This window comes from Anser cygnoides, chromosome 3 (assembly GCF_040182565.1).
Source record: "Anser cygnoides isolate HZ-2024a breed goose chromosome 3, Taihu_goose_T2T_genome, whole genome shotgun sequence".
Taxonomy (NCBI): Eukaryota; Metazoa; Chordata; class Aves; order Anseriformes; family Anatidae; genus Anser; species Anser cygnoides.
In genome coordinates this window covers 12,664,087-12,691,827 of record NC_089875.1, presented here as the reverse complement: position 1 = coordinate 12,691,827, position 27,741 = coordinate 12,664,087, and the positions used below count along the sequence as shown (strand labels likewise).

The 27,741-nt window shown below is 38.0% G+C and overlaps 1 protein-coding gene across 4 annotated transcripts in view; it reads right to left on the bottom strand.

The window, feature by feature from the left end:
* Positions 1-27,741, bottom strand: part of WDPCP (WD repeat containing planar cell polarity effector) — a 151,937-nt gene that overhangs the window by 40,923 nt on the left and 83,273 nt on the right. For all 4 annotated transcript variants that reach the window (XM_048048375.2, XM_048048377.2, XM_048048372.2 and 1 more), the window contains exons 13-16: positions 27,211-27,399; positions 24,480-24,603; positions 6,171-6,234; positions 230-332 (exon numbers count right to left, since the gene is read on the bottom strand). In XM_048048375.2, the coding sequence (XP_047904332.1) occupies positions 230-332; positions 6,171-6,234; positions 24,480-24,603; positions 27,211-27,399 (480 nt within the window). The remainder of the gene's footprint in view (positions 1-229; positions 333-6,170; positions 6,235-24,479; positions 24,604-27,210; positions 27,400-27,741) is intronic.

Here is a 27,741-nt window from a genome sequence, read left to right as displayed (position 1 = left end):
GCTAATCTTTTTTGTTCTGTAGCTATTGCATTGACACAATCCTTATGTGGGTACTGAAAGGCAAAGCTGTCATTTTTATAAGCTTCCCTCTTCAGCTACGAATAAAAATACTGTCTCGCTTTCAAAGAAAACAATTGAACCAATAACCCCCAACAAATATAACACAGTGTTGTACAGGACAAGTATTGATTGAAACAAAAAGGACTTTTTAAACACCATTAATTCTTACCAATTCCAGTAGTTATTGATTCTGCATCAATGTCATTAGCCTTTTTCTTTGCCACTTCAGCTAGTGCCAATTCACCCTTATCTAGTGCAAGGTAATGGATGTCCTTTGGAAATAAAAGAAAAATAAAAGATTCATTTTAGATTAATCTCATAGGTGTAACAAAAGAGAATTTGAAAGAAAGGGGTTCTTTTATTATTTAGATCACAAACACAGATGGAACTGATTAACCTAGCATCACGTTTTAATTCTCTCCCAATGCCCATTTATTATCTTACTTGTACTGTTAATACAGCATTTCTCGTTAACAATGAATAAAGCACCGACCAACCATGCATCGATAAAAGTGAAGCTGTTGACTCAGCATATGAATGAAACCAATCTGTATGCTTTAAAGGAAATTTTGGTTGGCACAAAAAGAATTAAAAGAGGGTTGCTAGAAGGAGGGTCTCAGTAGCCAAAACTAAAATACTGGAACTCTTCTGACTCACAGCCCCCAGGTGAAGTTTTAATGCTTCCACCTAGTACATGAGTTTTGTGGCAAAGTTATTTGAGGACTAGTTTTTGTTTGGAGGTTGTCATGATACACTTACTGTCCTTTGAGTAAGATGTGGTTGTCCTTGTGCTGATATTGGACATAATATGAACAACGATGCTTTCTCAAAGGTTTTAACCTTGACACAGGTGACATGATTCCTGAGTCACTCTTGGGTCTCCTGACCACAAATACACGAGGGGCTTTCCAAAAATGTTGTTATCTAGCATGAATAGTTGCCAATACTCTGGATCTAATCCTTAATCTAGGGATAACAATCAGAGGGCTGCAGCAGGGTTTATCATTACATGCTGAACTGCAAGTCTTTTAATTGTGTGTTAACCTTTGAGGTAAAAATCACCTGTATTACATGCAGTACAATTTGCAGGAGAATACTTTCCTGCTGATAAATTACAATCTCACTGCCCTTGGGTTTTGGTCCTTTGAAATGTGAAGTAAAAAGTTTTGTCCATTCATCCCATTAATGAAGACACAATTAAACCCCTTCTCCTTCGGCATCAGAGCCACAGACTGTTCTGTGCATGAATTGGGATAGATGAAGTAAGAAGGACAACCAAGAACATCTGACAAAGTTTTTTTTTTCCCCACTTCTTCGTTGAAGATGGCAATCAGTATCCAAAGATTTAAGTTATTCCTGGCCATTGTTCTGCACACTATCCACACGCAGGAATTTAAAGGGAAAAGAAGTACTTGCTGGAAACATTGACCCCTACGTACCATAAAAGCAACTATATTCTCACTAATGCAGAAGATTTCAAGTGAAACTGTCCTTCTCAGTGTGAGTTTACTGACACTTTTATCAACATGAGGAAAACTCTTGGAGAAAAAAGTGACCTTATTCTAGAAGGAGAAGACAGACAGAAAAATGAGAGTAATAGTGGCAGAGAGCAGAAAAAGATGCCGCCTGTATTCTCCCCTCATTTAATTAAAAAAAAAAAAAAAAAAAAGAAGCAGCAAACAGAATACTAGGGAAACTGAGACTGATTACACAGGGAAACATGGCACTGACTTGCAGGATCCTCACAGTCCAAAGCAGACAGCAAGATTTTCTAATTAAAAACACAGGTGTGACTTAAAAAATGTGCAAGTGTCTTGAGGCGAAATAATGACTTACGAACTTGTTGCGAACTCTGTACTTCCTCTCTTTGTAGGTCTAACATGGTTGTCAGAGAAAAGGGCCTGAGTAGCAAGGTATGATTTCTATGAAGATTAAACAGTAGATATTGTCAGCTTATTTAGATAACAATAGAAAACCTAAGGGCTCTCCAACAAGTCTGAGCTTACAAAGATTTGAATGTATAGGCAGATTATGTTCACCTATTTAAAATGTATTCTGACAATGATTAATGTCTCTCTTTTTGTAGTTTAAACTAAGGTATTGTATATTTCAGTGCATTTTTAAATAATAAACTTGGGGAGGTGATGGAAACAATTGCAGAAAATGACAAAGTGCTTTCAGTGAAGAAGATGTGCACACCTTGTGTTTCAAAACATCTGATACTTTCAGATCTTGGTCTTGGCTATGTTCTCTGTTTTGAAGACATTACATATCCATCACTAACTAATGGGGGCTTTGCAAGAAACAGAGATGTAGCAGTCAGTGGCTTTCTGTGTGGTTCCTCAAGTTTCTGCCATAAAGAATTAAAAAAGAAAAAGAAAAAAGAAAAAAAGAAAGACTTTTCTCTATCTCTAAATGAGCTTTAGAGAGAAAAAAAAATATTTTTTAAAATAAAAACTACTAGTTAGACAATTTTGGATCATATTTAGGTGGTTCTCACTCAAATTAGCCAGCAAAATGGAATTTTATAAGAATTTATAACTCTCTGAGTAGGATACAACCAGAAGATAAATAAAAGAAAAAGGAAAAACACTTCATTACAGGGTGCCTTAAAGAATGACAGGAAAATTTAAAGAATTAAATTAGCTGAATATTTGTTACAGATTTTTTCACGCACTTATCTAAGAATTTATCAGGTCAAATATCATGTCCCTTTCAAAAACAATGCTGATAATAAACACAATTTTCAGCTGCTTATCAGGAGTTTGCTGAAAGGCTGTATTTTATCATTTAACAGTCTGATTACTTTTTGGACTACTTCCTTTTTACCCTCATCTTTGTGACTCACAGAGCTGGCCCTAGGTGAACAGAAGTCATTTGAAACATCGATGCGCATTTGTCTATAGGATATTTCTGGGCAAAATTCCAACATTTCTTCGAAATACGCACTTTCCTCATCAGTGTATCACCCAAGATCTGACACTTTTATTAAAGTGTCTTTTCCTTGCATTTTTGCTACCTTTGGTACGTGGGATGGCCTTTTGAATTTTCAGCAGCTGAGAGCTGGAGCATACTACAAAAGGATTTAAAGCTAACAACCTTTCTACTGCTTGATCTTTTCTGTCACAGATTGGATCAGTCACTGTCCAATAAATGTAGCTGTTGTTCATGATATTATGTCCTTTTCAGTTTTATTTTTTTATTGAACTTTGTAGGAGATGATAATAATTGAGGGACTTAGATGTGACGTGAGGGTAAAGTTTATGGGGAGACACAGCAGTGCCCGTGTGTCTTGTTATGGCATCATACCAGTGACGCTATAGCTATAGGAGTAATTTTTAAGCCTTTTTTTTTGTTTTTTTTTCATTTTTATGAAATAAATTAGGCCTGAGATAGCACTTCCTCAACCTTCTTTGCATTCTCAAAACAAGTATCAGGAAGGCTACAGAGCTCTCTTTTGTGAAAACAACAACTTTGGCTCGGGATAATTTCTCCAAGATACAGGACATTTCCTTAGATTCAAAGTGTGGATCCTCTCCAGTCTCTGTTATATCTGCTCTTCTGGATCCTTTCTTTGTTTTTGATCCTTCTCTGTTTCCCTTTAATAAATAACTTTTTTTTTTTCTCTCTCATTTTCCTTATGTCATCAGGTATCTTCCTTAGCCTACTATTTCTTCTTGAAATCCCATTAAATTAACTAGAAATAAGGTGGCGTCACTCCTAGAGCCAGCTGAGGTTTTATAAACGGATTTGGTCGCTGTGTAAAATGACAGTACAAATAATTGACCTATATATTAGTTATTCGTACTCCACATAATTATAAATACTTTAAATATAGGTAAAGTCAAGTTGTATGTTATTAATTGCATTTTGACCTATATAAACAATATATACAAATTATTCAGTGTTAAGCAGAAGTGAAGGATGCACAAATCTTGCTATGCAATGGTATTATTATTCTAGTACCTAGAAGGACTATAAGTTTTTAGGGAGCAGGTTACATAATTTTATACTGTATTTAGTGCAATAAAGACCAATTCCCTGGAAATTCCTGTGGCACAAATAACTACTTTTTACGAGCTATGCACCTTTAAACTTCTTGAGTCTTGTACTTAGTAGTCCTGCAGCAGTGCCTTTGTTAGTTAATTGTAAAGTTTGTTCATTAGCACCTCACTTAGGTGATGAATTAGCAAAAGGACATTTCCCCAGAGGAGGGAGAGAGTCGACAGAGGATTTGAAGAGGCAGGCATGTGTGCTGCTTGTTGCATAAATTGCAGGAAACTATGAGGAATCTCAAAGGTAATGCAAGGAAAACAAGGAGAACGTGGAACTGGTTTTCATCTCACAATAATGTAAGTCAGGAGGAACTAAATGGGCATTTATATTTATGCTTGTTTAAGAGCATTGGTGAGATGGGATGGGGAGAGGAGGTGCTGAAAGAAGAGGGAAAATGAAGAAGAGTTGGAAAGGATGGAGCCAATTTCTCTGTTAGCCTTGAGCCTCCTCTAGAAGAAAGCTAGAGAAACTTTTTGTTCAGAGGAGGATACATTACCACTTTGGAGCCACACGTTGGCAGGCCCTCTCCCACGTTAGCAGCTTTGCACCCACCTCCTGACCCAATGCTGGTGTTCCCCACCTTGGGACAGTGGTGTTCTCTCAGTGCTGTCATCAGCAGAGGAAAGGAAAGAGAAAAAGATTGTGCAGAAAATGCTCTTAGCCCATATAAGAGAGGGCCCTTGAGATGGCTGGCCAAATACTGGGTCATTTGTTCTGCCAGAATGGCTGTCATTACTCTGGGAGGATTTATTATCTGAGTAGTGGGAGAGCCCCCCTGACAGAAAGATGTATCCTGCTGCAGACAGTTTACAGTCTGAAATTTATAAATGGCTGCAGTGCTCATCTTGATTGGGTATAAAATTTGCATTGACAAAGTTACATTTAATAAAAATGAAATAAAAAGAGAAAAGGAAAAGGCTGAGCTAAAAGGATGAAAAATCAAGGAGAGTAAATATAAAACATGTAATGATTTCCTAAAAGTCTGCCATTTCCATCACTTTCGTTTGATGCATACTTAGAAAAGTTTATCGCAGTATTCACATCTTTCTAATTAGATGGAACAAGCCAGATGATTAGAGCCGTGAAAAAAACATCAAAAGGTTCACACAACTTTTTATATAATTAGAAGGGAATTTTCATAACCCATAAAAGCAGGATTTAATTGTGTAATTTAACATACAATTTAAATATCAAGATCAAACTAGCAGGGCAAGTGACTTAATGGGATAAATGATATTAACATCTAGGGTCAAAGCTTAATTTAAACAACAGAATGTCTTCATTATGCAAAAGAGTCAAGCAAACGAATCGTTCGAAGGGCCTTTTTTTAAACAAGCCCTTTTTCTATTGTTTCTTTGAAAACAATGAAATCAGCTGTGGAGCAGCAACATGCTGAGAGACTAGGAAAGCATGATTGGCTTTGTCCATCTGACCTCACTGTGACATTGTGGTGCAAGATCTTATAAAACAAGAGCCTCCTGCAGAGCTCACACAGAGAACCTTTTAAGAGCTGGTTAATTTTACTTTTGTAGCTAATTAAATGGGAGGGGGCAGAGAGTGCATGAAATGTAAAAACCCTTGGGTTGATGCTGCTGAGCTTTGTTGTTTTAAAAGTACCTGTAGAAGCGTTCATAATTTGTCACTTTTCACAAAACCCTAAGAGACAAACTAAGAGCATTCAGGATCCCCAGGATATGGCCAGCTCTTGTGTCCTGGACTCAGCAGTTGTACTTCTTAAAGGAACGGATTAGAAACTTATAAGCTTATTAGAGTGAAAGATGACATTCACCCACATCAGGACAGATGAAGAAGGTGAAAGTTCAGAAACATATACATTAATTCCTCAAAAATAAAGAGTAGCCTTCAGGCCATGCTAGGGAAAATGTCAATGACTCTAAAAATACTCAGTTCCCATTGACAAATTTTATGATGGCAAGGGGCAAACGAGGTAAAATAATTCTGTCCAGTATGTTTCTAAGACTGCAAATGACACAGATCCTTTTAAATGTGCACAAAAGCTGACGTCTAACATCCTGACAACAGAAAGGACTCACCATAAACAGGTCCCGAGCACCTATGTCAACAGCTAGCAGAAATGCTTTCTCAAATCTCTGATACCTGTAAGAAAAAGAAATAAGTCACTTGCTGAGGGCAATGCAAGAGCTGCATCAAAGTTTGTTAATGGACAGAGGAAATTCTTCAGTTCTCATCAAAAGTGATGCCAAAGCTTTACTGGGGAAGATCAGTATACTCATACTGGGGTTGCAGAACGATAAGGTACCACAGTGACTGCCATTAACCCTCTTCATCAGTATCTCCTGGAGATGCAGTAGAGTAGGAATGGAGCAGTGTGAACGTAGAACTTCCCCTTTACTATTGACCCAGGAGAGTTTTTTCATGTTATACTGAAACACATCAAATGATTTATCACATCATTTTGGTGGGTTGAAGGCTCACTGAACAACAGCTCCTTCCATTTGTAATGACGTAGACTGCCACCTTCTTCCTACCCAGAGACCACTCATTATCTCCTGGCAATTAGAGCAAATACCTACATGGGAAGGAGATACCGTTGAAGGCTGTATATATCCTCTTGCATGCAATCTTTAGAATACCTACTGAAGCAGCAGAAAAAAAGCCACCCATCAGGAGCTTTCTGAGAATGTATACAGCATCGTACTGGGCCAACATCTCTATTATACTAGATGTACATAACCACTCTATGACAACCACTCGACACTGGGAGAAAATGATTCTATTTGTACACATTTTCTCCCACCGCATGTTTTAAATGGTTTAAAAATCTCCACAAAAATGGATTTGGAGAGATTAATTTTGGATTTGGGAAACAACACAACACCCTTGTCTTATTTCAGTTGCAAAGCAAATGATTGATTCTGCGTAGAATGATTTCTATATTTTCCTGTTACTGGTAAAGTTTTCCCTTTTCTTCTGTTCACAGTTTCATAAATAAATCAGCTGTAGATACTTGAAGCCTGGAAAGGAGATGGCTCCTGAACCCCAGTGGGGAAAAAGCAGCATTGTAATTTCTCAGTGTTAGGAAGTGTTATTGTCAGCACCATACGGATGCCAGTGCTTACACAGTTCTGCACCTTGCAGCTATCTTAGGAAATGCTGTAGCTCTTCCTAAGGCCGGTGTGAATGCAGAAGAGACACAGGAATCCTCCTTCCCCTTGATAGGTGAATGAGTTTCATATGATGTACCATTCTGTGTTTCTGCCCAAAGCCTAAGCAGTTTTCTGCCTCCTTCTTGCTACCACAGCCGTATTGCTCTCTTCTCTTCCACTGCACACTTGGAAGGATTCAGCAGGTCATCAGACACAGTCGTTGAGGACTTCTCCTCAAGGAATAGAATTCTTGACAAGAAGGCCTAATACGTTAGCTTAAGTAGAAAAGGAAATGCACTTTCCAGGTGAGGTTCCTAAGACCTGAAGTGGGGAGTCCTTTCCTCCCTAAAGCTAATCTCCCTGCTGTGTTTTCCAAGCGCTAATTTGCAGCCCTCCTCACAGAACCTGTTTAAGGGAGGGGAAGAGATGATGTAAGGTTAACCTCTTGATCGCTGGGGAATGAGCAGTGCCCCGTTGTTTTATCATGCACATCTATGTTTCTGAAGCTTTTCGACGTGCTTTCTGTGAAGGATTTTCCATTAAAATGCATTGTGTTGCAATGCTGCTTCTGAAGCTTTGCTTTAATTAAGACAAATAAGTACATGTTAAAATATGTGTATCTTGAATAGCTATCATGTTTATCTTCTTCTGGCACATTTTTCTTCTCAATTATGGATTAAATATACATTCTTAGTACTCAGAGGCGAAATTGGAAACCAAACAGAAACAGATGAACAGACTTTATGAGCAGCTAAAAAAAAAATCTGCATCATGATTTGTTTTTTCCGAAGTTAGAACTATACAGACTATTTGAATGATATTTGCTTTAGGAAAGCAAAAATGATTGTAACCAAAAAACCGTGAAGTAACTTTTTCTTGTGATTGCCCTGCAGAATGGGACCATGGACCAAAAGCTGTCAGTTCTTTGCTGTTTCACAAAGGTTTCATCTTTTTTTCCTTTGATTGACACATATACTTTTGTCTCATTATGGCCCCTATTCATAAAACTGTGAAGTTGGCTCGTTATTTTCAGAGCTATATTGAGGGTGACAAAAAAATAGTACCCAATAAATGCTCTTCACTAACCAACACAGCTGCAAATAGCGATCACAGACACTTCATAAATTATTGCATATAATCCATATTATACATGGAATTGCTTTACAGTAAGGAGGAAGTTTCAAACAAGGGTAACAAGTTTGCATTTCTTAGGCAAACAGTATTAAATAAGTCAAGAACGTCTAGTATTTTTAAAAACTTCATTAGAAAAAAATTATTTTGATTTTTTTTTTTGCATGGAAGTTGTGTTGCTTTTATTCTACAGAAACAATTAGAGAGAGTCCTGTACAGCAGGAGAGAACTAATAACAAACTAATAATACCTCTTTTACAAACACGTTTTATCGTGGGAAGCTTTATTGCTATTGCTTGCATATTTCACTTACAGTTTATCAGCTTGTCAAACCAAAAAATCCCCACATCAAAATACTATCCCTTTTGTTCCCATGCTACAAATACAAGGTAAAATATCTGCTTTCTGAAATGGCACCTACAGGGTACTGGTCGTGAAGTGAATGTCCTCCCCCCCTCTCCTCCACCTTGTTACTTATTGCTTGCTTCACAATAACTCCAGCAATCAAGACTTATATGTCTCTTGAAAACGAGAGATAAGAAAATCTGCCTGTAAACCATGAAGTTCAGCCACTTGTTTGGTCAAAGTGATAGCCAACATAAATATGACCTTCAAGATTAAAACCCTCAAACTGCGATTAACTATACAGGTCAGATAGGAAAACATTTCTCTGTGAGCTGTTGAGCACATACAATATTAAGTTTAAATTCCCATAAAATAAAATAATACTGTTAGTAGACACTCGTATGTGATCTTTCTACCTTTCCTACAAAACTCTAAAAAGATGGCTATTAGTGCATCTGTTTTATGGACAAGGAAACAAAGGGGAAATGTGAGTGATATGACAAGAATAATTCAGGTCAAAATAGTCAAGACAGGGAAGAGCCCTGACTTGCCTTCTGGTGGAGTGGCAGACCTGCTGCCTACTTGCATTTTGAGAATGTGATTGACTGAAAAGATGTCGGAAAAGCCACAAATATTTATTTTTAAAAATTAAATATTTTTAAAAAATATTTAAAAAATATTATTTTATCATTGACTTCAGAAAGACTATTTTTGATTCTCACCAGCATAAAAAAAATAATAAAAAAAATGTCCCAGGTTTCCTCTTATCCTATAGATGTTCAGAGATAAGGTGATTTGAAACACCATAGATCAAAATCACGTGCACAGATTGGGACCTGGGGTGATGGGAAAAGATGCCTATTGAGTTTTTATAAGAAGTTCTGCAAATATATCAAAAGCAGAATTTTGTCAACTGTATTCCACAGCACTGAAATTGAATGTGATCACTTAAAGATACAGTTTTCAAGCCCAAAACGGTCAACTTAAAAAATATTTATCCACAATATTAAAGAACCTAATAAGAAGGCCAGGAACAAGAAAAAAATCATTTGAAGGGAGGAGGAAGGGAAGAGAGAGAGCTCATGCAAGCAAGAGAGAAATACAGTGCAGGAAAGATGGAAACATTTCTTTAGGGACTAGTTACAACCAACAAGCCTTCTTAGACATGCCCATCGACCATGTAAGCATATTCCATGTGCTAGGCTGATAAAGGAGGGTTGCAGCAGGTTTTTTTTCCTTGTCTTCAATAAGGGTACACAACATTTAGAAAATAATCTGCAGGGGAAGAGCTGTGGCACAAATAACATTTATAAGGCAATCCTTTTTAATGGAAGGAATTTCAGAGTCCTCCTCATCTCACAGTCCAATCAAGGGTGATATGCATTCAAAAAGTGAATATTAAATATGCACAGAGCAAACAGAACAGGAAAAAAATGAATATTGAAATAATTTACATGCAATCAAACTACACTGAAATTAAGTTTTAATTGTTCAGTATTCTGTGATGCATATGCAGATTTTAAAGTATTCAGAATATCAATCAAGTGTTTACTTACATCAAGCAATTGTATTTAAGCATACAAAACAGATGATGAAAATATGTTCAATCAGCTACAGCTCCCAACATTTACCGCAGGGTTTACATGATCACTTTTAATTCAGTTATTTCATTTAATATTTCAATTTAATAGCTCATTCTTTCATTCAATTTCTAGGCATCTTGCCCATTTCTTAAACACAATAATAATAATTATTCATAAAAGGCGCTGTTTCCCATAAGTTCTCATATCAGCAATTTTTGGAACAGAAATGGTTTTCATGCTTTTTTTTTCCCCTTAAAAATGTTGTTATTATCTGATTTTTTTTTCCTTTTAAATTAGACAATATTAAAATAAAAAATGATGTCTGTAAAATGACTCTGGACCCCATTTCAATGGAATTCTGAGCCAGAATAATTAGAGATTATCAGGTTAAAGAATGTAAAAAGTGTGTGGCTAGGTTGCTATGTGGTTGATTTTAAATAGGGATGGCTTGGTTTCCAACCAATTGTTGAATATAAGGAAAATGATTTAGAGTCATAGCTGTATATTAGAATACCTCTTAAACCTCCTTTTAAAAACAAAACAAAACAAAGCAAAACAGGTATAGATGATGTAACTTCAATGCACCCTTACTATTACAACCCTGAAATTCTATTGACCTTCAAGCAAATATTTTAAAGTCAAATTTCAGTAAACACTGAAGACACAGATTGCTATGTAACTTTTCATCTATAAAATACAGTATTTGCCAAAGACTTATATCCTTCATTTTATAGTGAATGTTGTCATTCCGATACTCAGGGTTGCTGGAGAGGAAAAAATATATTAAGATCTTAAATTTCATTTAAAAACAAACAAACAAAGAAAAGCAAACAAAAGAAAACCACCACACTTTAAAAAAAAAAGACAACTAAAAACTGATCCAATTTTACCCACAGGAGTTCAGCAGAACACCCTATTTTAAATTAGATAGTTGCAGAGAAAATGAGACCACTGAAAGCAGCCCAACACAGGAATGCTCCAAAGAACCTACCTTTTCCTCTCCCACCAAACTGTGATTTTGCATTTCAGAATGTCATGATCTGGGGGACTCAGTCTCTTAATTTTTGTATTTACTTGGTATTCTGATATTATTCATTTGGATAATGTACTATCTCAAAAATAGACTATTCCCAATACCACTAAGTTCCTTTGGCAAAATTCAATTAATTGCTGGATGTTAGTTAACTGCAGCTAGATTATTATTTCTTGTTGTTCAACACGACAGTATGTGCAAACATAACAAAAGTTTCATGTGAGACAACCAGAAATTGAAACCATGACTGTCGTTTTTTAAAAGAAACTATACTGTTAGCAGCAAAGACTACTTTTAGTTAGCTTCTTATGATTCCTCCTATATAGGGCTCAATACAGGAACTCTACTTGTTCCCTATGTGCTCTGCCTAAATATGCTCCAGATAATATACTGTCCTTCCCCAGCAGGGTATACTGAGCTCCCTCCCTCCCAGCGATGGTTTGGGCAAGAATCAGTGTAGACTGTGTGGTTTTATGCAGTGCATTTGTTGAATTGCAGAATGTATATCTGCTGAACTTTTGCTTAGCCTTTTGGGATGGAGATCATTAACTTTATCTTATTTAATGCTAACTGGCTGCTGATATGCTCAAAACTGGTAGGCATTTGCTTACTGCTGAAACTTCTATCCTCTGCAAGGCTTGGTCGAGATTCGTCAATGATTCTTAAAGTTAGTGGGGAACTAATGGAAGAATCAATGGAGGCATTTGTTATTTACAACCTCTGAGATGCTAGTGGTACTGTTTTGCCAGCTTCATGCTATTATGCTTCTATTTTTTTTGGATTATCAGCTTTTTAGGAAAGGATACATAAGCCTCAGAGTGGAGTCCACAACCTTGTTGCTTTCTAAGATACTCTAGTACTGATAAAGAGAAAGTGCTGCAGAGCCCACCAAAAGGGCAATGGAGAAGCAGCCAACAGGTCCATATGTATGAGAGCCATAGGCATAATCTTCTAAATTGTATTGTGGACGTTGAATCTCTGAAGGTTGTCCAGGTATAATCTATACATCCCTTTAGGCCCAAATTTACCAAACCATTAACGCATGGGTTTACGACCTATAATTTTCTATGGGTCCTAAATATACGCATGTTAAGTGAAGTATTGGATTTGGGGCCTGAGTGACTTGTTTTAAAAAAATCCCTTATGGAGCCCTTTAAAGGTTATACATGAACATGTCTCAAGTGAAAATTCATGAATAACTCTGAGAAAATTTCAAATGGGCACAAATATTTCAAGCCACCCAAAAGTCTCTGTCACTTGAACCATACTGTCAAATTAGGTATCTCTGAACTTAAGGAAGTACACCTATAACTTTATAGATTGTTGGGTGTAAACCCGAATGCCCTTCACATCAAAGGGTACCCTCTGGTATGAAGCAAGGAAACAAACAAACAAACCAAATTAAAAAAATAGGAGGAAAGAGAAAGTTAATAAAGGGAGCCAGACAGCATGACTCCCTGGCCAGAGAAAACCCTGGAGGGCTGTAACAGGCTGCGAATCTTGAAGACATTCCCAACCTGAAAAAAAAAATAAATCTTACCATGTGATCCCTATCTTGTAGGATTCAGCCCTAGGAAACCTAAATGTGTTCTTGTGTGAAATGGTTCAGATGACTCTGTTAAGCACAGACACTTCTCAGAACAGACTTCAGTGATTAAAGAAAAGCTGTTCAGGCATTTTTGAGTCAGATTCTCAGGTGAACCAAGGTAGTTTAGTAAGAAGGCAGCACTGAAAATTTTAAAATACATATTTAGTAAAAAATAGTCGGGACATACAAAATATTCTAGAAAACGTAGTGGTTTTAGCTACAGAAAGAAAAGCTACAACATTTATTTCTTGCCCCATGCTCAATTAACTACAAGAGAGGAGTAGTTTAAAACTATAGAACTGTCCTGTGTCTAAACCAAAGAAATATTACTTAACAGATTCTGATTTTGTGAACATTTATGCCATACACTTCTCATTCGATGTTGGTCAGTCACGTGAGCCTGGATTTTTGCAGAATGGGATTAACCACTGTTAATGACTGTTGGGACTGTTAATGACTGATGACTGATGACTGTTGGGAGAAACAGCAATGTTTTACTACATGTAGCATAACTCCTTCATGTCTGTCAAGTGCGCTGAGATTTTCAATACTAGTTGCTATAGAAGTCTGAAGAACAGCAATTTATTACTATTATAAATTATTATTATATAAATTAAAACTCTGATGGTTTCTTTCTTTTTAAACTATATTCAGTCTTTTCTTGTTGAAATTCAAACGTCCTTTGAATTTCCCACACTCTGTATTTCTTTTTTCATACTCATTTTCGTTCAAGAGAAAATATTTTGTTGCCATAGCAGTATTTCCCTACATTGCAATTTTATTATAGAGTTTTTTTTCTTTGGGTTCCTCTAAACTGCATCTAACACCAACCCAGACAGCCCTTGTCCCCAAATCTCTCCATTCCCCCAACCTCTTACTACTCAGAAACTTCTCAACAGCCTATCTTTATCTTTAAATACAGACACACTCCAACATACTCTTCCAAACTACTCTGGGCTAAAAACAGATGTTAATTAAAAATGCTGATAAGAGTCAATGACACCTGTTGTTTTACATTTATTTTACTCAACCCTGTCTGTTAAATCCTAGCCTTTATTGCATTAATTCTCTTCTTGCTTGTCTTCTATTCCAGCTTTATCCCTCTCACGCTGGTGATCATGTAAACTTAACTGTATGTCTTGAAAGCTGTATTTTATTGAGCAAACATATCAGCATGTCTACACACTAAAGACGGCTCTATAACAGAGGCCCAGTATCATCACTATGGTTAAGGATGAGTTGCTGCCTCTATTATAAATCCCTATTGTATACATGTGATATCTCTGCAATTTCAAACTGGGGCAGATGGAAATTTGGTATTAAAGTTAACATGAACAGACTCCTTTCCTCCTTGACTTTCCATGAAGTATAGGGCCAATTCTCCCTCATGCCTGACACTGGATAAAATGCAGTTTTTTAGTGCTAAGACTTCTCAGAGAAAATATATTAGCTCAATATTTTCTAAAAACTGTCTGCCTGAAGATAAACATCTAATCACAAAATCATGGTGCAGGGCCAAATTTTGAATCACTTGTTGAGTTATATTTCCATTACAGTATACTTATACTGTTTAGGTTTGTCAATAGCAAGCTTCTTTGTTCATACTAAAATAATGCAGTGGTAATGCCCATCCAATCTCCACATGTAACAACTCCATTACAGCAAATATAGTCTCTAGAAGTTTTGTCATGTGAATTTTGGGACATTTTGGGGGGAACAAATATAAAATTAATGAGCGTTTTATGCTTTTGCTGCAGGTTATTACATGTAAGAATGTCAAAGTACGAACGACTGTTTGCTCAGACTAAAGGTACATCTAACCCAACATCTTACCAATAGCTAGGCACCTAGGAAAGAATATAACAATAAGGCAAGCATATGGTGATGCTTTCCTAGGTAGTCTCCTAGTCTCCAGCAATTTGTGGTTCAGGGATTTGCTGAGCCAGAGGTGGTTTCTATGCTGGTATTCCTCAGTGAATTTCTCTTCCCTCAATCTTCCCTTTGAACTCATACACAATTCTATCATCCACAACATCCTGTGGTAAGAAGCTTCATATTTTAATTATATGCTATGTAAAGAATCACTTTATTTTGAACCTGCCACGTGCTAGCTTTGCTTGATGACCCCTAGCTTTTGTATTAGAAGAAGCAACAAACAGTCATTTACTGTCCTCTTTCTCCCTAACACACATGATTTAATAGATCTCTATCTCAGTTGCCTCTTCTGTAGGTTGAGGAGTTCTACTCTGCTTAGTCATTCCTTTCAGTAAAGCTGTTTCATGCCTTTAATCATCCCAGCTGTCCTTCATAAAGCTTTTTGAGTACTACTATATCCTTTTACAGATCATAGGACTCCAAAACTACACACAATATTCACAATTCAGGTGAACTGAACTTCATTGTTTTGTTTTCTGTTCCTTTTCTAACAATTCCTGGCATTCAATGTGTTTTTGTACTTGTACCGAGCACTGAACTGACTACCAGTTATACGACCAAATTCTTCTTCCTGAATAATTATGAGCTCCAACTCTACCATTTTATACATGAAGTTGAGTCACACCCTGCTACCTGCTTCACTTTGGATTTACTTACATTGAATTTTATTATCAATTTTGACATTATGTCACTGAACCCTGTGAAGTCCTTTTGCTATTCTTCACATAAGGTCCTTATCTTTACTAATCTGAATGATTTAGTGTCATTAGCAAATGCTGGCACCTCACTATTTGCTCCTTTTCCACATTACTTATGAGTATAGATCTGCTGTAGTTACAGTTTGGTGACCTCCACTCAGTGAGACATCTGATCTTTTACTGTTTCTTACCTTCTAAAAAATTCCTTATCTGCAAAAGCAGATCTTCCCTCTTATCCTATGGCAGCTTAGTTTCTTTAAGACATTTTGGTGAGATACCTTCCAAAAAGGTCTTCTATGGTCTAACTTTCCTCAATAGCAGCAGGATATCCTTTACTGACCATCACTACTGGTATCAAAGAATCCAGAGTTTTATGAGACATGATTTGACAATACTGCTGATTCTCCCCAGGTACATGTTCGTCATCTTATTAAAATACTTGTTTCTACTAATTTGACTGGTACAGAGGCTAGACTTACAGGACTATAGTTCTTTAGGTCTCTCCAGAATGTATTTTAAAAACAGATGATATTTCCCATATTCTTGTGTTTAGGTGCTAACATCATTTGAAATAAGAGGTTACACACCACAGGATGTAGCTAAGCTATTTTATGCTTGACATGCTTTAGAAATTCTCAAAGAATTTTATCTAGCGTTGTTCATATATTATTGCTTATCTACCTAGATTGTAACCCATTTTGCTGATATTTCAACACTTAACAGTGCAAACTAAGAAGTGCTCCCATCCTCTCCTATCCTGGTCAACTAGACAAAAGAGGATTTCTTAAGAGGTCTTTTATGTCTATCTGATTTTTGTGTCTCTCTGTAAACCTTTCTTCAAATATGTTTGCTAGTCAGAAACTGTATTTGAGCACCTAAGATCTTTCTGTTAACTGGACAGTAATAACGTGATATAGGAGCTAGCCATTTCCAGTGCAAATCATCCAATTTATCTTCAAACGGCTCATTTTTACATGGCTAATTTAAGCTAATCAGATAGGTTCCCTTTATAGTTAATTGATAGGGATAGGCACTGACATTTGATTCTTCACACTTATCATAGACATCCCCCTTCAATAGGATTACTCATCCTTTGGGTGCCCACATCCTTCTACTAACTGCAGAGGCAGCCCAGATGAATGTGTAGGACATCTAAATTCTACATTATTAAGTCAGGAGAGGTGAGGTGCAACCCCAAGACATTATATCCAGCTATTGAACAATTGACTATTGCTGACTTGTTCTAAATTTTACTTATCACATACTTCCCTTAACAGGCTTTTCAGCTGTGAAGAACCACAAAAGGGAGCTCTGCATTTGAAGACAGGAAGCCTAGGGCTGCCTGACCGGTTAGCTCTTCCTGGAAGACATTGGATGGAAAGGGAGAAAAGTCAGAAAATTTAAGCTCTTTTAGGGAAGAAAACAGACCATTTTTGTACATAACAAACAGATTACAAATTGCCAGGTCCTGTTCTGTTCTGATCTGATGAATGGCGTTCATGACAGAACTGTCAGATGGCCCACATACAGGAAAGTGAGGTGTGATGGTAGGGCTCAGGAAGATTCCGAAAATGAATGGAGGAAAAGTATCTTGGTAAAGAGATGTATTGGGTTTACAAGGCAAGGTTTTGGTAGCAGGGGGCTGCAGAGATGTCCTCTGTGAGAAGAGCCTGGAAGCTGCCCCACGTTAGAAGCCAGTTCCAGCCAGCTCCAAAAGGGACCCACTGCTGGCCAAGGCTAAACCAATGAGCAACACTGGTTGTGCCCCTGGGGGAGCAAATTTAAGAAAGGGAAAAAACACTGTGCAACAGCAGCTGAGAGAAAGGAGTGAGAAAATGGGAGAGAAAGAATCCTGAAGACACCGAGGTCAGTGAGGAAGGAGGAGAAGGAGGTGCTCCAGGCTCTGGAGCAGAAGTCCCCCTGCTGCCCATGAAGAGGACCCAGATGGATCAGGTTGTCCCCCTGAAGCCTGTGGAGATCCCAGGTGGATGGCATATGGCCTGAAGGTGGCTGTGGAGAGCCCTCACAGGTGCAGACTCTGGGCCAGAGCCGTAGCCCATGGACAGGAGCAGCTGCTCATGGGGGGCGCTGGTTGTGAAAGAGTTTGTCCTCCAGAGCAGCCCTATCGAGGCCCTGATGTGGCCACTCCAGAAGGAGACAGCAATAGTGACTAGGTGAAGTTGATAAGTAGGGAGTACCTGATGACACGCAAAGGAAAGCTGACTGACTTCCCGCAGCAGCTTAAATATGAAGATATGTTAAGAACTTTTTCTCCTGGTTTCGTCCATGAATATGGTATATTTTTGTGCTGTTTCCGCACTTGATGTATGCCCAAAGTCCTTCGGATTTGCACAGCTGGTACAGAAGGAAACATGACTTTCTGAGGGCAGATTATCAGTTACATAGCACAACACAACACAACAATGGTTTCCATTTGGGCTCAGCTTCTAAAAGCACTAATATCAAAGATTAACCAGCATAGGGGGGATAGCCTTGGCACAAAGAACATTAGTCTGTCATGGCTATTCCATTTTCCTCTTTAAAAGTGTGGTCCCACGGGTAGAGACGTAGCAGAGAACTGGAGGAGGTATGGCACTCTGGGCCACCAAGCAGCCAGCCGTCGGTGGCTGTGGGAAGTTGTACCACAGCAGAGCAGCTCTGGGACTGCCCTAAGTGTGTGGGAGGGGACGTCTTTCCCATGCTTCAAGCAATGTCTCCCATTAGTTTCAGCAGAAAGTCTTGCCCAAATCTCTGTCAGAGACTTCTTGTGCTTTATCTTCACGTGATTTTATTCTCAAGCAATTATGTCATGTTATTTCCTCTTTTTTTTCCCTAATATTTTGCTCAGTATTTCGTACATTGTGTTCGTCACTAGAGAATTAAATCCTGGAGCTACTCCTGTGGCATCAAAGCATCTGCCTGAAATTGGAACCTGTTGTGGAGCTGGTTTAAGAAAAAACTCATTAGCAATATAGGACTGAAGCAAAGACATTCTAAACTTTTCCTGAGATTTAAATATCTCTTTAAATGAAAAAATAATCTAGTTCCATTGAATAGGTGCCTTTATTTCTTGTTTCTAAAACAGGTCAAGAAGCATGACCAGGGGATCTTTTCATGTGCAGTTCCATCACAGCAATTGAAATTCTCATTTATCAGTGCCATGGCTATATGAAAACCTTTGGTTTTGATCGTTCTTACAAGATGACAAAAAATGACTCTTCAAAGTCCTCTCCAGAAGGTGCTACTTTAGTCAGAATGCTGCTACTGAACTTACTCCCGTAGAGATGAATTCTGTTCATGTGGCCACCATAGAGAACCTGACTGACATCAGCGGTCATTTTATCTGAAGGCATAATTTAATGCCTAATAGGTTACCTTATGAATATAAAAGACATTCTCAGTCCTGAACCATGTCATCATTAATGTTTATACGTATTTTGTGACACACTATGTACCAATATAATTATAGATTCTACTTTTAGGGTGCTCTTTAAAAGGATCATAAAAGCTCTTTGCTCACTTTGTCCCTTAGTTCCATACAGTTGGGAGCAAATCGGATTGGGAACTATTATGGTGTTGAGGCATTTTCTCACCTTTGATTTAGGGTCCTGTTTAGGATGGAATAGTCACGGTGCACGTCTACTTTGCAGACCGCACTGTAGCGATACAAGAACCTGCTTACCAAGGGTTAGTTAGAACTGCATAAGTGATGTCACTGCAGGGTGAAAGAGCTTTATTTTAGCTTTTCAAAGGTTGTCTTGGAGGTAAGTGGTAACTGTGTCAAGGAATCATGTCAGGCTGCATAGCAGTACACTTCAGAACTCTCAAATAGTGAAGTGATTGATAAGAAACCGTACTGGCTGGAAACAGATCTCCCCTGATGCTAAGGATCACCTACTTTCTCATCTCCTTTACTAGTTTTTATTTTAAAAAGACCTCAGTCAAGCTCTGTGTATAAATTTGTACTACATCATGAATGTTCTGCCTAACATGTATCTAAATTCTTCTTTGCTTTAAACCAACAGAATCTTACACTGGACACTGGAAGAGTGCACGACACTTCTGGGGTGAAGCATAAAAACAGTAACAGCAAAAATACATAGCTTTCATTTTTGTACTTGTACAAAGCAGAATACTTCTGTGAATCCATTCAAAACTCTCTGAGTGGATATGATCAGAGCTGTGCTTTTCTCTTGAAAGAGGCAAATGAACCGTCCTGGTATTTAGAACAGAGCTTTGCTTCGTAGGGAAACATATTTGTACTTGGAGCTGGTAGAAGGGGGATGGATAATGGAATTACCAGATGGGAAGGTCCACATGGTTTTGAATCTTAGTGTTTTTCCACAGCAAACAAAACAAAACAAAACAAGAAAGATCCTTAAATTGCGCATTCAGAAGCACAAGAAGAGAACTACAAAGGAGGAAAGGGCACAGCAGAAGCACGGAGCTGGGCCTGCATTCTAATTCCACAGCTCCTCAGATGCATTTCAGACTTCACTTTCCAACCCTGCCTTCGTTTCCAGCTCATGCCATGTTTCTTCCTCACTGTCTTTCTGAGAAGGAGAGAAAAGTTTCAATGAAATAGAGCCGGCGCGTGTTTGTGCCTGAGTGTGTCAAACAAACAAGATAATTTCATGCATTAGAAAACATGACAAGTCCAATTTACGAATGCTTGATCAGAGGGAAGCAAAGCCATGAGTCAGCGATGCTGTAGTTAACGAGTGAAAAACTATTCCATCCCATTCCATGTTCTGTGCACGGCTAGATGAGGCTGTTATCCAGAGGCAGGAGGTTGTGCAGCCACTCCCCCATTACACAAATACACTTCGTAGGCAGCGCTTAACAAAAGGGTGGGGGCAAGGAGGTTACAGCTCCCCAAGGCTTCCTAATAAATCCGCCTCTGCTCAACATTTTACATAATGATATAATGCATTATATTATTATAAGTAGTGACATCATAATAAAATACAGGAGTGCTGCTCAAGTGGCAAGGAACACCTAAGATATATTTTTATACTTGTAATTCAGTTCCAGTATTTTTTAATTATAGATAAGAATTTAAAGTGAAAATAATTATTCATTCCATAAATACTGTTGTAATGGATCCCTGGCATATAATTAAGAGGCCTTTAATTTTAATTTTGTATACTGAATGCCTGTTTTTGAAGGTATTCCATATTCTTTATTCAGGGCCTATACCTGCAAAACTCTGTGCCTCTATGTTAGTGGAAACCTGAAGATGCTGCATGGATTACAAATAGAAAAACTTAGCTTTTGTAATGAAACATACAAATAACGTGGCTCTGTTAAATATGGTGCAAGACAGTTTCCTTCCTTCTAAATGCAATACATTTCAGTCGTGCCCTCAGTGTTTCTTGGCCCATTCAGGTTGCTGCACCATTTTCTAACCCATACTTGCAATACAGCTCTGTTGTTACAGAGCACCTTCTTTCTAAAGTGCCCAATACCTAAATGAGGGAACCTACCATCACAACACTATTTTTTTTTTCTGGAAACTGATCTTTTTGATGGCAGAAAAATACTTAGCCTATAATCTCACCGATAATGTGAAAATGGATGTCTCCAGTTATGTGCAACTGGATATAAAACCTTTCCGCCTGCAGTAAAGATTAAAATCATTGGCACATGATTATTACAAGGTGAGGATAGCCTTTCTGAAAAGGTGACTGCATTTCTCAATTCTAGTAAACACAGACACTCACATCTTAAAAAGTACAACAATAACTGGCACCTTTTTGGCAGACTCAGCAGGCAGGTCAAAGATTGTCTCAGCATGCAGAATGAATTAATATTTCTCTCCCAAGAGTGGGTCCTTCTAGAAAAGGCTTAAGGCAGATTGGTGGGGCATTCAAAGGAAAGCTGGGGGGGCAGGGAGGTGGGGGTGAAGAATTTTGTTTATATGAACATTTTTCAGATGTAGATCTAGAAACATTTAAGCTTTTTAATGTTTTAATCTTGCATGAAAGACTCCGCCCTTCTCCGTCCACCCCTTATGCTTCTGGTCTCCTCTATAGCCCACCACACACATCCTACACTGTTGTCTGTTTTCGCTCTGTACTCCTACTCTACCCTTTTGCATTATTCTGCATGTCCCTATCCCTCTCTTTAGTCCTTTGCTCTCATTTCCTTGTTTTTCACTTACGTGTCTAAGCCACATTCCTCACTCTTCCTACCCCATGTTTGAATTTCTGGCTCCCAGTGTCTTTCAGCTCACTGTCACCTACATTTGCCTCCTGTGCATATGCTTTTTGCTTTCTCTGACGCCCAAAGGAATTGCTGAAGTCCTTACTATATTCCAGGGGATATTTTTTGAATACCAGCCATACTTACAGTGCATGCAACTTAAGAAGCTCTGCATTTCCTCTGCTTCTTGTTGCAATAGGGAACAAAGTGACTATTTTGCTTTTGTCTCCTCTTGCTCGCAAGAGAGTAACAAACATACCCTAGTGCTGTGTCAAGTTGGCATTGACAGTTTATGGTGCATTTGCATTTAAGTCTTCTTGCAATTATTTTCTTTGGTCCTATATACACATCTGTGGAAGCACAGATTCACTGTGAAGAGATTCATTAACTATTTGTAACTAGCTTGCAAGTATTTAGTGCCAAATTAATAAAAAAATAAAAAAGGAATGAATCAAATAAGAAGGGTTGAGACAGACAGCATAAAACTGACTTTAAATGCAGCCTTCCTGACATCCAGATAAAGTTGTCATCTCTGACAAACAGGTAGTGGGAAGACTATTCCATTTCCAGTACCTGATGGGTATAATAGGCTGATCCAAAAAGGCAAGAGCAGACTTTTCTTCCTGTTTTGAACCCACAGTCATAAATGCAGGTTGGCAGATGTGGCTGGCCTTGCTGGCTCCTTAGAGAGGGACGTAACAGCAGAGGCTGCAACTTCTGCATGCCTGGACGAATTAGTGAGCTTTGTGCCTCGCTGAGATTCTCCCAGACATTGCAGCATGCCTAGATGGCTTTCTCTCACCCAGAACCATCCAGCTGGTTTACCATTCCTCCAGCAAATCTGTAGCACTTGCTTTTTAGCCTACATTCAAATCATTCTAGTCACTTAAGAAAACATCTAAAAGGAAATAAACAGCAATTAAGGCACAGCCACTTTAATACAATAAAGATCAGCTCTGGACATCATTTCCTTGCTTTCTATCAGATAAATCTCCCATTTTTGAACATTTCATTTTGTACTTGGATTATGTCTTCTCAGATAAGCTTTAAGCATTACCATCTGTTCTGCAGCAATCACATGATCCTATCACTTTGATTCAGTTGAATACAAATCCCTTTGACAATAGGGAAACAGCAAAACAACATTCATTTCTTTCAAGAAACTGCCACAACAGTAGATTGTTCAAGGGCCGCATTATAGTGGAGGTAAAACACATGGGGAGACCCTCCTGCACCCCTCCCATCTGTGTCTCATGCTGTCCAGGCAGCGTTCTGACACCGAAGCTTCATGTTTGCTAGGGGGGTTGAGTCAGTATTTCAGCTGTGTTCAGCAGCCCCAAGGGCTGAAAGCTCAGCCAGGGCCCCATGCCTCTGCATGCCTGCTAGCATTTGGAAGCAAATCCTGAGTCAGAGGGAATACACCTTTCTCTAGCAGATGTAAGAGCCCTATACCTATTACACCTCTCAGCAATCTCTGAGGCATTCTTTCCGCATCTGTCCTCTGCAGGCAACTGGCCCACAGCCATTATAGTTGGCCACTGCAGCAACAGATCTTCCCTGCTGGTTTCTAGGAGAAAGGCAAAAGCAGAGCTTGCACCCTGTACTGTGGCCAAATCTATCAAGAAAACTCCAGTAAAAGCTGGTACACATTATGCAGATATTTGGCGCATTCTTCTACTTAGAATAATTACCGCATTGGTACGGACCCGTTTAGCAGAAAGGTGATCCTGTTCAGACTCAAAATTTAGAAGACAGTATAAATTATTTCTCTTTTAGATTTGTAAGAAGCACACACTGTACCATCAAAGAAGCACACACTGTACCATCAAAGAAGCTTGAAGTTCCTAACTTTGCATATGCGGACAACGTATACAATCTGGATGGAACACAGAAAAAGGGCACGTTGCAAGTCTCCTCAGCATGTCCTCAACAAGTCATTACAAACATTTGGGTTATCATTCAGATAATTTCTCTTTCTTTTCACTGACTGGATAATTATCAGAGGGAATGCTTCAGTTGTATTTGTGGTTGAACACATGAACAGGTTGAACTGCTTATATTGATATTTACAACAGATTGAAATTTAGGCTATTAATGTATTACACAAATATAGTCATATATCAACATAATATAAATTCTAGCTGAATTTGGTATTATGAATTTTCTAACATCATATAATTTACAGATGAAAGCAACATTCCATTTTCTTGTATTTTAATGGTGAAGACTTCTAGACCTTAAAGTGTACTGAAAGTGGCTGGAAAATGTCACTCTGAGGGTGACAACAACCAAATTGTTGTCTTTGTTGTCTTTGATTTCAAGGGTGCAAAACCAAAAACGTCTTGCATGATACTGTTCATTTGCAATTTAGCATCTATTTAAACTCAAGATTTTCTCCAAGTTTGTAAGCTGTTTCAATAGTTAACCTGCACGCAGTTGGTGAATATAAATCTCTCAGATGCATGTTATCTTTTTTCTATCAATCTAAAAGGGAAAGAGTGAATCATTTTATGTGTATTGATGATAGAAGAGCTCTGAATAACATTTTATCTGCAATACTGTAGTTGAAAGGAATGAAGTGCAAGTTAAACAAACAGTAACAATGAATGCATTTTTTTCAGGGGTGGTCCTCTTGGAAAATGTTAACCACATTAAAGTAGGTAGTTATTGAAATATGCAATTAATTTTGAGTTGATAGAAGTTGAAACTGTCATTCACCTGAGCAGGTGGTGGAAGAACCTTCTCGCGTATCTGCTGATGGGGTCCCTGTACTCCAGCACGGTTGTATCCAAGAGGGGTCTTGTTGGAGCATAAAAGGTTCCAAGGCTTGCCTCAAGCTGTGCTGTAGAGTTCAAACACAGCAGCAATGAAACAAGTGAAACTGTTTCAATTACAACAGGTTGCTCATGTTTGCAGTCAGTCAAATTCCTCAAACACTGATGTAATGTGATGTTGTTGTAGGACAGATGAAATTAAAATATGACAGCTTGTACAAACACAAATGTGCATATAAACTTTCACTTTGAGGCAGAACTGACAATGACTTTGAGCAACAAAAGCTGTCAAAAAGATGAAAAAGTTTATAACACATCTAGTTCTCACCAGAAGCATACAATTAAAAGTGACTCATAAGAAAAATACAGTTTGAACAAGTTTGTCCAGTAGAGATCAACTCTGTTAGCTCCAGTTTTCTTAGTCCTCTTAGGCAGGCAACAATGAACTTCAGTTTTTCAGGGATTATTCTTATGTGTTAGGTCAGCAGGTGACAGAACCTTTCTTGTGATGGCCTTGAGGTCTAAGGAACCTCCTTCAGCCAATAGTTCTTTACAAACTTTAAATAAAAGGGTCTAGAAACCCTAAGGGCTTGGCTCTCCTACAGCGTGTAGTGGTTGGAAACAGAATAACCTCTCTTGTAATCAATAAAATAAAGCCCTTTTGTTACAGAAGTTGTCTTCTCTTTATATACTTTCTGACTGGTGTACTCCACAGCCTTAGCTCTGAGCCATTTTGCTACATGTTTTTAATACAAAATTACAAGCAATGTAGGAAAATACACACTAGGCATTCATGTCCCACATGCTTAGCTGAGATGAAATTTAATGATCGATAATATTTATGCTATATGACTTCTGCTTGACAGTCAACACATGCAGAAGTCACACAGTCCAAACAAAACAACTGACAGAAGTCTTGCTCACTCTGAAGGCACAGGGAGAATTTGCTATACCAACACAGGTTTTCCTTTCAAGGTGGACGTGCAAATCGCTGCTGCTCATCAGAATTTTGTGGGGGCTTGAAAACCAACATACAACCAACCTATTGTCTCATTAGGCAGACGATATCTCATTGATTTTCTGTTATTAGCGTTTGTTTGAACTAGCCATTTCTGTATTTAGCGATAAAGGTTCTTTATTTCCGAGCATAGTTACATTTTATTTTATTAGGCTTGATTGCACTAAATGTGCTAATAGTACTGTGTTAGGAACACAGGCAAACTGTTAGTAAATTAGGTTTTGTGTTATCTTAAATCTAGACAGTAAGATAAGCTGAACTTTAAAGGTATTTTCTTTCAAAGCAGCAGTCAATTTAGATTAAATTGAATACAGCAGTACCTCGTGAAAACAAGCCGTACGCTCTTGCCATTGCTGTTTTCTTGACAGCATGTTTTGTACTTCAGAAATATTCCAACCTACATGGAATACGAGCAACTACTAGCACAGTTATACATTCATTAGATAGCCCAGCTTGATGTTGAAGGCAGAATAAAGATCTCAAAGATAACTGCCACATCGCTATAAATAAAAGGCCTCACTGGGTTTTTGCTAATAAAAAAAGAAAACAAATTACTATGCCAAATTTGTCAGCTTCATGTAGAATAACTCCCAGACAGAATAAAATTCCATCTGCTGTAAACAGCGTTAGGAAGCCGCATGGGGGAAACACAGACATGTATTTATAATGTGCATATTTTTACAAGAGTGTTAAAATCATATTTTTTTTAATAGGTTCTTTTAAAAGCATGTTTTATTTAGAATTGATATGCTATATTTGCAATACAGGGATTTTTTAATCAGATCCCCCAAAATGCGATAGCTGATGGTTTGGCAGCGACATAGGACACCTTGGAGTTTTTCTATCATCAAACACACCAGAACCCTAAGTATTCTTTCTTGCCACAAAAGATGCCTGGTCCCCAGCTGTCTGCCTGCTAGACTGGAGGATAACACCTTCGCTAAATCAAGGCACTTCAAATCTTGAAGTCTATTGAGTTTCAAGATACACAGCAAATCAAGAGGAAGGCATGACACCAGGCTTCAGCAGAAACGAGGCTGAGCCTAAAATTCATCATTTCTCGTGAGGGACCCCAGCTACTACTGCAGGGGGCCAGAAGACTACAGTGAGGACAAAAGCTGTAATCCTAAAGGAGGCAGCAGAGGATAGTGTATTCAAAGCTTTTGGATCTTGTAGTGAAAGAATGACCCTTCATAAGCACCTTACAAACCATACTAAAATCTCTTGTCCCTGCTACAGGCAAGTGTCCCTCCTTAAGCCAGTGCTGCCTCAGTATGATGATAAAACAAACACTGAAGCCTGTATTAACTAACACTAGCCTGAAGTAAGCTAAATTTATAATGTAACAAAGTTATAACACATATAAGATAGTGCTATACATATTAACTCATGCCTATCCTATATATGTTAAAATACGCATTATTTTACTTTCACTACTGATAGAAACGTGAACTAAGATGGAATCAACACATTGATCTAGACTTTACTGAAATTATTTCTCTACATATGACATTTAATTATGAAGTACCATGATCAAACGATTGTCTGGATTATCTCTATTGTCTTCTTTATAAAGTAAATAAATATATCATCATAATCCACACAAGAATTACAAAGACTCCACAAAAATACATTAAAAATATAATCAGTCCCTTACCTTCTCTGTCTGGTGTAAGCTTTTGTTTAAGAAGGTGATTGACAATGGCACTCAAGCATATGTAACACTGACGACCCATCGTGTTCCAGTTCATGGTGTTCAGGACATTAATTGCCTCGTGTATCTCATCATACTGAATGTACTGGTGGATGATTTCCACCAGGCCCAGCTGTCCTCTCGTGATCACACCTTTTATAGGAAATATTAAAACCAAAGACTGTGTTATGAGTAGTGTAAAACAATAGCTGACTACTTTTCAGCACAGCTAAAAATAATTGGTGTTGGTTAAAATCAGAAAGCTTAAGTTAATGATTTTCACTATTAAATTTTTATGTGATACAGCTACTTATTATCTTAGTTTATTTAGATTTAGGGTGCTTTGTACAGCAGAGGAAAACTATCAGTGAACTTCACGCATGGAGGATAGGGTGAATGTGGCCAATACCCACTAGTGAAAACATAATGTAATGAAGTTTGTTTTAAACACGTTAGGAAAAGCTTATTCTCAGTCTGCTATGGTTGTGTGGGAGG